Below are 14,256 nucleotides of genomic sequence, written 5' to 3'. Positions count from 1 at the left end.
GGGAAAGCTTCACAGAGTGACCCTAGGTTGAGTTCTGAGTGACCTGTGAACTGTGAGTCCCAGAGATTTGGAGGGTAAGAAGTGCGGGTGAGGAGAGGAGACAGCCCAACAAGATTCAGCCTGGCCCTACGAGAACCTCCTCCACTCATCTCCAGCCTATACTCCTAGTTCCTCCTTCCAGGAACACCTTTTCCCCTTCCTTCTCTTGCAACGTACGTGGCATCTCCTCCAGGAAGCCTACCTGATCTGGGTGGTGCCAAGTCCATTTTGTGGGTGCCATACTCCCTCTGCTACACCCACCCCAAAACAGTTCACTCTGAATAACTTACACCCCCCTTCACCGATTCCTAATTCGGGACTCCCCTACCCCTCCAGACTGGAGCTCCTGGAGCAACTGGGGGGAGGTGGGGAAGAGCACAGGGTGGCCACACCCAGTGCTGGAAGCATACTGCACCTGAGGCAACATAAAAAGGCACTCCCTTCTCTAACCTGAATTGCCCGGAAATGAATAGACACCTTCAGAAATTATGGCACCATTCCTATATTCCACAGTCAACGTGTCTAAAAGGTAGTCAAGCGAGACAAAACTGAAATAAAACGTTCCCTGCCTGGCACCGAGGCATGGGTTCTTGGGACCTCCATCCTGGCTCAGGATATTGGGAGAGACTTCTAGGAATTGGGAATAAATTTCAAGGGCCTTCCCTGGTCACCTGTTTGGGAGTGGGGAGTGGATGTGCAGGAGTCAAGTTGATTCTCTGCTGCCATCATGCGGCCAAGCTGTTGACTGCCTCCAGGCTGGCATCTCCTCTCAGGTAGCCTAGACTTTGGACAGCAACCCTGGTTTTGGATAGAGTGCCCTTTCCTCCCTCCTCATCTGCTTGGTCTGTGGGAGGGGAGCAGGCAAGCCATGTGGGGGAAGTCAGCTAATGGGGCCTTGCAGTGCTGAGAACAAGTGCTTTTCTCAAGGTGAATTCACAAGGCCCGGCCAAGGTTCAGCTTAAGTACCTACCCCACTGCCCTTGAAAAGAGTGCTAGCCACTTTGCCCTCTTGGCTCTCACTTCCCTATGAATGCTACCACAGAGAACTGGTGCCAGACTCCTTCTCCAACCCAAAGATCATCCTGGTGGTGGCAGGGGGATCTCTCTAACCACAAAATATCCAGATCACTCTGCAGCTTAAAAATTTTCAATGACTCCCCATTGCCTGAATTTTCCCTGGAGTTTGAGAACCCTGGGCCTTAAAGACTCCTCCAGCTTCACTGTAACCCAATGAACCTGTCATACCAGTTTCTTTACCATATCTAATTGTGACTCTCTCTTCCCACCCCCACCCAGAATAGGTGCTGAACTGCAAGAAGCTGGGAGCCCTACAGAGATCAGGGCAGCCAGCAGGGACACTGGGGGGCTGACCACTGACCCAAAAGAACACCAGTAGCTGTCAGAGACAGGTAGCCTGGCATCACCTTGGCCCCAGAGACAGGTTTGGTGCCCTGGCCAAAATTCAGGGAAGTAATAAAAACAGGAAACGGGTAAAAAAGAGATGCAGGGCATGTGCAGTGTGAGTGGCAGCCACTAAGCCTCTGGCTGCTCCATAGGTGCTTCGGGGTCTGGGCAGGTAGCCTGCTGCCTAATCCATTCTAGTATGATCTGGGGTGAGGCCAAGGGGTGGGGCCAAGGGGAAGGGCTATGCTGCCTTTTCCTGGGACAGTAAGTGAATCATTCCAGTGCATCCTTGGCCCATGCCACCCACACAGACACATTCTCTAGCATGGGTTGGTTTTAGTGACAGAGTGTCTTGGTCCGGCACTCAGACTGCATGAGGGTGATTCATTCTATAGTCTGAAGACCATATTCCGTGGACACTATTCTCCCATAAGTATTTCTGAGGTCTTCTGCTTCCTTGGCCAATGAGATGGTTAAGCTATGGCATAACTTGGAGAGCCTCCAGCAGGAAGGTAGAGGCTTTCTGCACTGTGCCTTGGGCTCTGTCCAGAAAAGTTCTCATGGTTGAGTGAATGGGGCTGGGCCTTCACTTCTGAGCCTCCTGGGATGTTCATGGTGACCCATGTAGGCTGGGCCATGCCAGGCATCAGGGTGACTGAAGAGGGCATTGGCTGTTCTTCTTAGGGCAGGATCCACTCCTATCCCAGAGGTCAGCTGGGTCTTCTTTTAGGTTCTCCAGCTTACTCTTGAGGCAATCCTGAGGAATGTGCTGGCTGGAAGTAGGGGAGCTGAGGTGGACAGCCTTCATGAGGGAGCCTAAGCTGGGACGTTTTCCCAGAGGCCTACAGCCGCAGCAAGGCTGGACTCTGACTCTGCCTGTGCTTAACACTAGGTCACCTCACCAAGGGCTCCCAGCCATGCCAGGGCTCAGACCCTCCCCACTTGGCTGTACCTGTCTCACTCAGAGCAGCCCCTGCTGAACAACAGCAGCCCCTTAAGCAGAGCGTCAGCCAGGGCTCCCAGGTGGTTGGGTAGTCTTTGGGGGCACACAACTGGGGATCCCACCAAGGAGTGATAGGGGACACACCAGGGGCTCAGACTGGGGTGGGGGTGGGGCTTCGCAGGGAGTTTGGGGGAAGGCCCTTGGGGTCCCAGAGAACTCTTTACATGTGGCAGGACTCCAGCTGAATGAAAACAGCCCAGCCCAGGGGCAGACTCTGAGCGCATGTGATGCTGTGCAAAGGAGGGGAAAGAGAGGCTCAAATGTGCATGTGCTAAAGCAACTGTATGCCAATAAAATTTAAAAAAAATAATAAAATCAAATAAAATCATAAGAGAATTCTATTTAAAAATGTGCATGTGCCCCTGTACATGGGGAAGCACGGGCAGGGCTTAGGGAGGAGGAGCCAGGGTTTGTATGTGAGTGAGAGAGGCTGAATGAAGGAACCAGTGACAAGGCCCCTCAGTGTCTTCCCCAAAGCACTTTAATGCACACACCACCCCACAGTTGCTGCCTGCTGCAGCAGGGGGAGGGGGAGCAGAGAGGCCAGGGCCACCTGGAGGCTCCCACGGCTTCCACAGCCCGATATGCCTAAGAGGGCTGCGCCCACACACATTCTCATCAGTATGTGAGGGGCGTGAGGATGAAGAGGCGGTCTTCCTCTTTGCGGATCCAGCGCATCAGTTTATGGATGGCACTGACGGCCGACGCCTTGGTCCCCAGTGGGCTGTAGCACATGTAGAGCTCAAAGGCGCCCGTCACCTGGAGGAGGGGGCACAGGGTGGTCATCCAGGTTGTCTAAGGACCTTGCCCAGGACCCCGAGGCAGCCCAGCCCACCGCACGGCCACCTTACCCAGGCCAGGAGGTTCTCGTTGGGGCCGGTGTAGTAGATCGTCTTCAGGGGGCGGGAGGCATTGTGGGCGCGGCTATGCAGGTACTGGTAGAGGCCCAGCAGCCGCTCCTGCTCCTCTTCACTGTCGTAAGGGGCCTCAATCTCAGGGCTGGAGATGGGGGAGTGGGTTCACAAAGGAATGACTCCCACTGGCTTCTCTGGAAATCCAGAAATGCCTATTCCTAGCCAGGGAGACTCCACCATGTGGCCTACCTTCCAGATGCATCCCACCCACCGCCAAGCCACTGTCTCCTCCCTGCTGAAGACTGCCCAGAACAGGGGTGGGCGTGGGGTGGGGTGGGGTAGAGCCCTGGGACTGCAGCCCTCTTCTCCCCTCGCCCCCAAGTTCATGGCAGCTTTGGGGAACCTCCCTCTGGAGAAGCCAATCTGAGTTTAGGTGTCCTAGAGAGAGTGAGGAGAAGGCAATGGCACCCCACTCCAGTACTCTTGCCTGGAAAATCCCATGGACAGAGGAACCTGGTGGGCTGCAGTCCATGGGGTCGCTAGGAGTCAAGACACGACTGAGCGACTTCACTTTCACTTTTCCCTTTCATGCATTGGAGAAGGAAATGGCAACCCACTCCAGTGTTCTTGCGTGGAGAGTCCCAGTGACGGCGGACCCTGGTGGGCTGCCGTCTATGGGGTCGCACAGAGTCGGACATGACTGAAGCGACTTAGCAACTTAGCAGAGAGAGTGATAGGACGGGAGGAGAACTGAGTTGGGAACCCCCCGGACCAAAAAGGGGGTAACAGGAGGATAGAATAGGCCTCATCAGCCCCAGGCTTTCTGTTGGAGGAAGTGGAGGAGTCCTGCCTGCCGGCTGGACCAAATTGACCCCTAAGGCAGAGTAGCTCCAGGGCCAGCAACCCATGAGACCTCGGTGAAAGCTTCCTTCCCTGGGTGAATTGGATATTTCAAGGCCTTTTGGGAAATGAATGAAGTAGAGAGGTCTAGGTTGATGGGGAGTAGGGTGATAGGGGGTGGGGTTCCCTAGGGTCAGAGTCAGACAGACACATTAAGTCGGCTCATTCCCAGAGGGGTGGTCAGCTTCAGGACTGCATCAGGGCTCAGGCCCAACCGGCGCCCCCTCCCCACGCCCCTGTCTCCCTCCAACAGAGTCCCCAAGGCCCACCCTCACCTGGTGAAGAGTCCTGAGCTCTTTGACTTATACAGGAAGTGGCGCAGGTCGGGGACGCCCACCTGGGCAACACTGTAGTAGGGCGTGCGCAGTGCCTCCCGGAGCGCCAGGTGCGCTCCGCGCTTCCGCAGGCGCTCCTGAAAGCGGCGGCGGCAGTCAGAGACGGCAAAGAAGTCCTCGCGGTCGGTGGAGACGAGCAGCAGGCAGAGATCCGTGTCAGGCTCCAGGTAAGAGATGTGTGCGTGGAAGAAGCCGGCTGCGTTGAATTTGGGCAGGCACACTGGCGTCCAGGCCTCGCCCTCGCGGAAGGACGAGGAGGAACTTATGAGGTTGAAGAGCAGGTGCAGGTCGATGGGATGCAGGAATTGGTCCTTGCGGCGCACGAGGGCCACGAGCTGGTTGCGCGCCAACAGGATGGAGAAGACCAGGCTGCGGGCGCGCGCCTGCTGCAGGCTGGCACTCACCACGTCGCGCACCGCCGCCGCCAGGGGCAGGCAGCGCGCCGCCCCCATCAGGAAACTGGGGTCTCGCGCCATGAGCTGCAGTAGGTTGTCCGTGATGCGCTCCGAGCCCGAGAGCAGGCGCCGCAGGTCATAGTTCTGCTTCTGCTGGAAGATGTGGCTCAGCTGCGCGCCCGTAAGCAGGCTTAGGATCTGGTAGTAGATGTAGAGCAACTCCTGAGCCAGTTCCTGCGCCGACTGCCGCGTGCGGGCCACCGCCACCAGCACCAGTGGGCTCCGGCGCACGAACACTACCTTGTAGCCATCTGATGGGGGTGGATGGATGGAGGTGGCATCAGCTTCAGCCCCTCTCCCGGGAAAGCCCTCCCGGATTGGCCTGGCCCAGCACCCTCAGAGCCCCGCTTTCTCGGCTGGAGCCTGTCACTTTCGGGCACGTGTGTGTGTGTGTGTGTGTGTGTGTGTGTGTGTGTGTGTGTGTGTGTGTGTGTGCCCCGCTTTCTCGGCTGGAGCCTGTCACTTTCGGGCACGTGTGTGTGTGTGTGTGTGTGTGTGTGTGTGTGTGTGTGTGCTGAGTCGCTTCAGTCGTGTCCAACTCTTGCGACCCCACGGACTGTAGCCCGCCAGGCTCCTCTGTCCATAGGATTTTTCAGGCAAGAATACTGGAATGGGTTGCCATTTCCTTCTCCAGGGGATCTTCCTGACTCAGGGATCCAACCCAGGTCTCCTGCACTGCAAGCAGATTAGTTACTGACTGAGCTACCAGGGAGTTGACTTCATAGACTGGGACCAGCTAAAACATAGGAAGCACTTCAGGATAGTGTGTTTACATATTCTTGGGACTTCCCTGGTGGTCCAGTGGTTAAGACTCTGCCCTTCCACTGCAGCAGACTTGGGTTCCATTCCTGGTTGGGGAACTAAGATCCCATATGCCCTACAGTGTGCCAAAAAAATACATTATTTTTTAATAAATTAAAACAAAAATAGAAAAAAAAGCATAAAAAATGGAAAGAAATTTTTTTCTTTAAATTAAAAGAAAATCCTCAAATAAACAAACAAAACCCACACACTCTTTGGTTACGTTAAGTGGCAAGAGCTGGGTGGACTCAAGACCTGTGATTTTTTGGTCAGCTCCCCAGGCTTCTTACTCTAAGGGCAAAGTCCATGTGCAAGCCACCTTTGAACCTCACAACAGCTCTATGAGGCAGTCAGTGTTGTTTCCCTGTGTTCCCAGATGAGGACCTGGGGCTCACTGAGGTGGAGGGACTTGGTCACACAGTATATCCCAGCCCTCTAGTCCCTGGGGGTCCAAAACCTGGTGTGAACGAACTGTGTGGCCAGGGAGACCTCTCAGCACCCGCTCCAGGGGGCTCACCTGCATGGATGGAACGGATGGCATTCTTGTCAGCCTCTAGGAAGGACACCAGGGCCACCATGACACCCATGGTGCTGGAAAGTGCCTCCTCGGACCCGTAGCGTGAGTACACAGGCTTCCCCGCCTCGCTCAGCACAAAGACATGCTTCTGGTGCCGTCGCCAGGCCTCAGCAGCCTCTTCCTCATCCCCTTCGCCAGCGCCATCCCTTGGGGGCTCTGTGGCTGGTCGCCTGGCTGCCCCTGGGGACTCTGGCCAGTCCTCAGAGCTTCCTGGAAGCATCTCCTCCTGCAGGTCTCGGGCAACACCTGTCAGCTGAGTGCTCAACTCACTGAAGTCCTGGCTGATCTGACGCATGTCTGTAGCCAGAGGTGGGGGACCCCCAGCACCCTCCTTGGGGCTCTCCCCAGAAGCCGCCCCATCCTCTGATTCAGTCAGGTCCTCGTAGGAACGGGCGTGGACGAACATGGCGCCCTCCTGTCCGGCACCTGGCAGCCAAAAGCACTGGAGCTTAGAGTGGTACCTGCTGGCAGACTGATTCACCAGCACAGCGCCCCATACAGTACTCTAGCTTGACTGCCTGAGGCAGTTGTGATGAGGCAAGCCACTGTTCCCTCCAGCTATAGTCTGCTACAAGTCATGTGACTTACAGCTCATTGGTCTCCTCACACTGGGAATAAGACCCAAACCCCTCCAGGCTGAGGTGGTGGCTGGTTTCTGCCTGTCCCTGTCACTCTCATCTCACAGTCCCTCGCCCTCTTTGAATACCCTCACCTACCTCCGGGCCTTTGCATCTCCTGTTCCCTCTGCCAGGAAGCCTCCCCACCTCTTCCCAGACCAGCTCTCCCGTCACACTTCAGCTCTCAACAAAGATGTTAGTTGTCCCTGTCACCTGACCCCTAGCCCCAAGCACTCTATCATATACCCCCTCCTTGACTTCTCATGGGGCACCTATCAGCTATTGCCCTTCCCCACAACTGCAGTGGAGTTCCCCCTCAAGGGCAGGAACCTGGTTGTTCATCGCTGTGTGCCCAGTACCTCACCTTGTGCATGTAATACCCGCTGTGCTCAATGAATCTCTCTCCTTGGGAGATGCCTCCCCAGGCCCATGCAGGGACCCATAGCTCTGAACCCCCTCCAGTGGAATGCTCTCACTAGCCTGCAGCTCCTCCAAGGCAGAGACCAGGTTGATCTTCCTTTACTGAGGTTTTTTTTTTTTTTGGTACAAAATAGTTTAAGAGTTAAGTTTTGAGTCTCTATTATGAGTTCAGCACTGTACCAGGCATCAGGGTACAACACAGGTACCCACAGCTCTGTGTTCAAAGAGCTCCCGATCTTGTGGATGAGAGAGATGGGCAATACCTACACACACAAATACAACCCTATAAAACTAGCGTTCTATACAGAGTGTGGTCAGGGCAGGCCTCTCTGGTGAGGAGATGACATTTAAGGTGAAAGCTGAGGGAGGGAGAGGGAGCCAGGCAGGGACCTATAGACCCAGGAAAGAGGAGGAAAACCCACATGGGCAGTCAGATAGCACAGGGCGAATGGCACAACATTAAGTGGAGAGGAAGGCCGGAGGCAGACTGAGCCTGGATCCCTCCAGTATCCCCAGCTCATGACAAATAGTCAGTGAGGGAGTGAACACGTGCATGAATGAATAGGAGCAAAAGAGTGGCTGGAAATCGAGACTGCCCAGGAGGCTGCTCTGGCTGTGAGCTGGCTGGGGGTGCCCGAGGACCCTGCCCGTACCTGGCTCCATCCCCTGGGCCAGTCCTGGTGTGGGGCTCTCTGCTCTCTCCACACTCTGCCCATCGGAAGGCGCCAACGTGCCATCGGGGCCTTCGCTGCTTCTCTTCCTCTGCATGTCAGCGGCCATCCCTTGGGCTCTCCTGTGGAGCAAACAAAGGCATCATTGAGGGCAAGGTGCTAGTGGCAGGGCTCACTGGCACAATTAACTGTGCTTAAGTACAGAAAAATACCCCTCACCAGGACCCAAGTAACTCAGACCTCTAGGGAATAGGTTCTGTATTCAGAAGGGCATATTTGCCCTTCGAAAAAAGCATGCGCTTCTTTGGATGATTATGAAAGGAAGAACACATGGTATCTATTCACTGTATAAAACTTGGAAAATAGAAAAAAAAAAAAAAGAAAGAAATGTCACCACTGCCCCACCATTCAGGATCTCTCACTGTTCACATCTTAGTATATTTCTTTCTAGTGTTTTAAAATTTTTTTTAATTTAAAAAAATATGTATTTATTTGTCCACGCCCTGTGGCATGTGAGATCTAGTTCCCTGGCCAGGGATCGAACCCATGCCCCCTGCATTGGAAGCACGGAGTCCTAACCATTGGACAGCTAGGGAATTCCCTCTACTCTTTTTTAAAACAATGTATATAAAATGTTATGTATTTATCTATAAACTGATAATAGCAGCTAACCCCCCTAAATGCCACAGTAGCATGCTAAGGTTATGTAGATTTTTATCCAATTCTATCACTCCCTTCTGAGGAGGCGCTCTTGTCAGGCTAGCTTTACAGGTGAAGGAACTGCAGCTGAGAGAGTATAAGCACCTCCTCACTCAAGGTTGAGACAGGAAAGAAGAGCTGGAGCTGGGAACTGAAACCATTCTATATCCTGATATTTTCCCTTGTACATCCTACCATAAATATTTCTCTATTCAAAACTCGAGTTGACCGATCAGTTCCTTTTGATATTTAAGCGCTAAGAAAGAAGTGAGTCAGAGCAAGCTGGCTTATCTTCAGGCCTGAGCCTTGTTTTTCCACTTGCATTTTGCATCTATTGAATCTGGCACCAGGGCTCCCCTTTCCAGTCAAAACCAACTATGGCCAAGTGGGTTCTCAGTGCCCATTTGATGGACACTGAGGAGAGATGCAGCCTGGTCTCTGCAGGAGACACTGAGGAGAGATGCAGCCTCAGGGTCAGGGGGATGTGGCCGAGAGTGGATGTCAGGGATAACGAAGTTGGGTGGACTGAGGCTCAGCCGCTATGGCCCCAAATGACAGGCTGAAGGGTCTTCATTTGGCAGGCAACATACCATCTACAGGAGACAGGTTCCATCTGAGGCATTGACCCTTTAGGGGAGACAGATTTGTTTGGGCTAGAACGGCAGCAGAGATTAGCCAGGGACTCATGAGGCAGGCACTGCAGGCAGGCCCAGGGCCTGGGTAGGGCTGCTGTCAGTGTGAGCACAGGAGACCCTGCCCCTCCTGGGGCAGAGTCCACAAGAAATAACTGAGGCTTGTCCCTTTACTAGCTCTGTCATCTTGGGTAAATGACCCCACCCTGAGCCTGGCATGAGGCAGGTGCTCAAAAACGTTCATGAAAAGAGTGATTTTAGGGAAGCAGCATCACCATCACTAGCATTGGTGTAGCCCCAGCTTATCTGTATCTCAGACCTCTCTTTCTGACCACCCTCTTGACTAAAAGAACTGATTTTCAAGCTCTTCTTCTTGTCATCTTTGTGGTAAGCCATGGGATCCTTTCTTCAAATTAATCTTTTACAGAAGCTCAATGTGCAGAACAGACGGACAGGGAGGCAGGGGCCAGAGACTGGCCTGATGGCCATTCCCACACTGCTCCTGGAGCACCACGGCCTAAGAGGGGGGACCACTGGCCAACAGCATCACCCCACACAGAGTGTGCTTTGAGTAACCTTGAAAGGAAGTTTATTTGGGAGAACATCTACCTTTGGGGATTTTCTAGGCCCACCCAAGCCTGTCCACCAGGGCACTCAAGAGTGAGGTTCCCAGCGAGGGTCAGAGCCCAGAAGACCAAGGTGTGGGCCACCTTGTTTGACAAAAGGCCAGAGTAATTAAGACACTGCGTGGCCTCAACAGAAACCTGGGGAGGCATCCAGAAAGGTCTCCTTTGAAACTGAGACCAAGAGAAGCAAGCCAAAACAGGCCAAAACAGTCACCGCAACACCACAGAGCCCGGGGCAGTGGATGGGAAGGCAACTAGAGCATGTCCAGGTCTAGAGCAAGAAGACACAGCCAATACCAGGAACCCTGTAGACCATTATTCCACAAGCTAACGTAAAAGTCAAGGTGGGGTCTGCGTTGCTGTGTAAAGAGAATGACTGTAGACAGATGAGTCTGTCCAGATGCAGGCAGAGGGGGAGCCAGGGATTTTGGACCTGGCTCCGTAGATGGAGATCTAGACTGGGATGTGCTTTTTTCTAAGGAGAGGGTCCAGAAGCATTGCTTTAAGTGCACATGCCCCACATTTCTATGTGTACTCACTTGCCCACTCCCCTAGTCGATACCTTCACATCATCTCTCTTCTTAAGCTTCCATCATCTTCTCCCATGCTCACTCTCAGCTCTATCAGTGAGAACCTTCCTTCTAGTTCACTGAGGAAACTGAAGTCACAAAGAGAACTTCCAAGCTGCCCACCACCACCTCACCTTACCTGCCAGACTCTGCCTTCCTTCTTGCTGAAGATGCACTATCCTGGCTCCACTGAGGGCTAACGCCTCCACTCCAGCCCATCTCACCTACCCAAGCATATGGCTTCAGCAGCTGTCGCCTCCCCCTCAGATCATCACTGTTCCCTTCTTCCCTATCCATCACCAATAGACTGTATTTCAATTAAAAAAAAAAAAAAAAAGTTAAATGACCAAAAAAAAAAAAAGGTGGGCAACAGATATAAAGTTATTGATTCTGGACAGAATGTCCAACTTTCATGAAACATATTACTGATGTTCAGGGGGAACCACCTGCAATCAGAATCTAACCAATCTCATCACCTCCACCACTACCACACTGGTCCAGGCCAACATGATCTCTCTGGCAGATGGTTGCCACGGGCTTCTAACTAGTCTCCCCACTTCTGTCCTTGTCCTTGGAGAGTCTGTCCTTCTCACAGCACATAAAGTGATTGGTTTGAAACAGAAGTCAGGCCATGTAATTTCTTTGCCCACAACTCTTTAACAGTCATACCTGACCCAGTGAGAAAGCCAGCTTCTTCACAGTGGTGTACAAGAACCACTGTGCACACGTGCTTCCCCGCACCACCACCCCTAATTACTTCTTCGGCCTCATCTCCTATTCTTGCCCCTACTCGCTCTGCTTCAACCCAGCTTCACTGACTTCATGGCTTTCCTTAAGTATAATGTGGCTTCCCTGGTGGCTCAGCGGTAAAGAATCTGCCTGCCAACGCAGAAGACGCGGGTTCTATCCCTGGGTTGGGAAGATCGCCTGGAGAAGGAAATGGAAACCCACTTTAGTGTTCTTGCCTAGGAAATCCCATGGACAGAGGGGCCTGGTGGGCTATAGTCCATGGGGGTCACAAAGAGTCTGACACAATTTTGTGACTAAACAGCAACAAGTATAGTGTAAACGTAATTCCTGAGTATTCTTTCACTTTAGAACTTCACTCTTGCTGAACTTTCTGCATGGACCATACCACTCTACTTCTCTCCTGCCCCCCCACCTCACTACTTGGGCAAATATCTACATGAGTCACTCTGTCACTTCCTTCAGGTTGATGCTCAAGAGGTACCTTATCAGAGAGGCTTTCAAGAGGTACCTTATCAGAGAGGCTTTCCTGGAATATCCTGGATTCTTATCTCCCTAGCCCTATTTTATTTTTCTACATCGAAGGTCACCCTGTGAGCTGTCGCAAAATGTCAGCTCCGTAGGCAGGAGGATTTTAATTAACACTTGTCAGATAAATAACTTTGGAAGGGAGAAGGTGAAAGTTCCTCAAAAAACACCCAGCTCCCATGTAGCCTGAGGAGACTCCAGCCTGTGGGGAAGACTTGTCCTCAGTGTTTGGGGGAAAAAAACGGCTCTGGAGTCAGAGGGACCGGGATTAACCTGACTTGATTTTATGGCTCAGCTTTCTTACCTATGAAATGAGGATGATGATAGCATTGATTCACTGGGTTGTGTGAGGATTAAATGAGATAAAGTATGTAGCTTGGTTACTCTGAGACAGAGTAGGCATGTACTCACTCAGCTGTCTTTAGTATATCATGATTATGTTTAGTTAACATTCAGACCGTGTGCACCTGCACTTATACACAGGTCCAGTGGTCTCTGGAATATAAATTAGGCCTTAGAGATTGCTCATCCTGAGCCAGGCCTTCAGTGAACAGGCCTGGGAAAATGTGCTTCTGACCTCGTGAAGCTAGGTGGGCTCTGACCTGAAATGACCCATCTGTGATGCTGGGACAAAGAGATGCCTTTGGGCCTAGGGCTGGGAGTTCCTCCAGGCTCCCTGGTTCTCCATCCTGAAGTGGCGGGACAGACCATTGGTTCTCTGCTGCTCCCAGAAATCCCTCCCAAGTTGAACTCCTTTTTGCCACATGCTCCTGCTCTGTAGTCTTGTGCCTCTGACTCAAAGACTCAAACAAGGGCCACAGCACTTATCCAGTGTACTGAGGCCCCACTTCCCACTGACCCCACTAGACTTCAGGTAACTGAGCTGAATACCAGCATAACCGAGTAGTACTCAACATGGTACCTGCATGGAGTGAGGGCAGGGTCAGCTGCTTGGGGCTAGTGTGCACCTCATTCCGAACAGTTCCCCGACCACTTAAGACCATGCAGTACCTCAAGATCTCCAAGGCCAATCTGGGGATCCAGTCAAAAGCCCTGAAGAAACAAACAGTTCCCTGGACACTTAACACGGGAAAAAATTAGGCAGAGAGGGTGAATGGCTCACAGCAAACCCCACCCCAAACCCTATTGGAGCCATAACCTGTGTGGCAGAAGCTCCTGGGTGGCTGAAGCAGTTAAACAAGAGAGGTCTCTTGGAACCGGTCCCAGAGTCTCCCATGGGGCCCCTTCTTTGGCGGTCTCTCCAGAAGCCCCCAGGGCTTGCTATTTTCCCCAGAAGTGCTCTGCTGTGCCTTTGAGCAATGTCACCAAACAAGTTAGCTCAATGAGCCCTTCCGGTATGCCTCCCTCCTCTAGGTGCCTGGTCTGGAGAGTGGGAAGGCCTGGCAAGAACCCCTCCCTATTGGCTCCCTAGCACTCTTGCTCCCTCTTCCTGCTTAGATAGTGCCCTAATCTGCCTTGATGCTTGGGAAGTGGGCGGTCTGGGACAATGGTGCCAGGGTGCTTGGTTGTGTGGCAGACAGGGTCCAGGTCAGGCTCTGCTGTAGCTGCTTCAGGAGGATGTCTACTCCGTGGTGAGAGTATAGCCTGGTACTTGCCACTGGTGGTGACCACTCTCCTCTCTGACAAAGGCTGCTCACCCTCCCGCAGCAAACTCAGTTCAGAAAGGGGTGGCTCACCAGGTACAAGAGGCAGCTTGGTTATCCGAGCCAGGGCACCCTTGAGAGCAAAGTCCCAAGCCGCAAGACACCTTCAGAAGCTGCCTGCTCACCCACCAGTCAACCTCTGCCAATCTTTGAGAGTACTCTGCCCGGCCGAATCTGTGTGCGTTAAGTGTGGGCGGGTACTCTTTGGCCACTGCCCGCTATAGGACTTTGTCCTTCCAGCCAAAGGAAGAGCTCCAGGCCTCGCTTTTGTATTCCCCAGCTGGGAACCAGCTAAGGGACCCTAGAGAGACCCAGTCCTCCTACCGCAAATAGCAACGTAGACGGTAGGGGCCTCGTCTTCAAGCCCCTCCCTCCAAAGATGACAGCTCTCCAGTCTCTCGGCGCCCCCAGGCCACGTGGGTTGGCAGTCGGACTCACCTGTTTCTCGGGGAAGGGGGTAGGGGGAGAACACGGAGATTGCCGGTCACTGCCCTCTGCCGGACCCCCGGGAGGGCACGGGTATCCGGCCCGGCCCAGACTGATGGCTCAGGTTCGCAGGACCACGGCCCCCTGTGGACGCAGACATAGCCACGGCGCAGGCCACCACTCCCTCCCACCGCCCCTTGCCGATTGCCGGTTCAGGAAGACAGCATTCGCCGGCCTCTCGCGGCGGAGGCCCGGCTCCAGTAGCTGGGCCGGGCCCTGCCCGCCCCTG

At 53.5% G+C, this 14,256-nt stretch overlaps 1 protein-coding gene across 2 annotated transcripts; it reads right to left on the bottom strand.

The window, feature by feature from the left end:
• Positions 1-2,905: 2,905 nt before the first annotated feature.
• MON1A (MON1 homolog A, secretory trafficking associated) lies at positions 2,906-14,248 on the bottom strand. 2 transcript variants are annotated; one of them, XM_019984971.2, is made up of 6 exons: positions 13,980-14,248; positions 8,059-8,198; positions 6,309-6,794; positions 4,476-5,241; positions 3,298-3,445; positions 2,906-3,205 (listed from the first exon to the last, which is right to left on the bottom strand). In XM_019984971.2, exons 2-6 carry the CDS (start codon positions 8,183-8,185, stop codon positions 3,065-3,067), a joined length of 1,668 nt encoding a protein of 555 aa, XP_019840530.2. In that variant the 5' UTR covers positions 8,186-8,198; positions 13,980-14,248; the 3' UTR covers positions 2,906-3,064. The 2 variants fall into 2 exon arrangements, with proteins under 2 accessions (XP_019840530.2, XP_070632790.1); XM_070776689.1 differs by lacking the exon at positions 13,980-14,248 and adding an exon at positions 12,800-12,944.
• Between the last annotated feature and the right edge of the window lie 8 nt (positions 14,249-14,256).

The sequence above is a fragment of the Bos indicus genome, chromosome 22, assembly GCF_029378745.1.
Source record: "Bos indicus isolate NIAB-ARS_2022 breed Sahiwal x Tharparkar chromosome 22, NIAB-ARS_B.indTharparkar_mat_pri_1.0, whole genome shotgun sequence".
Classification (NCBI taxonomy): domain Eukaryota; kingdom Metazoa; phylum Chordata; class Mammalia; order Artiodactyla; family Bovidae; genus Bos; species Bos indicus.
The sequence above is the reverse complement of the archived record's forward strand: the minus strand, read 5'-3'. Positions and strand labels throughout refer to the sequence as shown.

Bases quoted from the DNA above. Each gene is read 5' to 3' on its own strand.
- MON1A (XM_019984971.2), bottom strand. From the start codon at position 8,185: ATGGCCGCTGACATGCAGAGGAAGAGAAGCAGCGAAGGCCCCGATGGC. The intron at 6,795-8,058 runs GTACGGGCAGGG...TTTGGCTGCCAG, and splicing joins GGCCCAGGGGATGGAGCCAG to GTGCCGGACAGGAGGGCGCC. The intron at 3,446-4,475 runs GTGAGGGTGGGC...CCCCATCTCCAG, and splicing joins AGCTCAGGACTCTTCACCAG to CCCTGAGATTGAGGCCCCTT.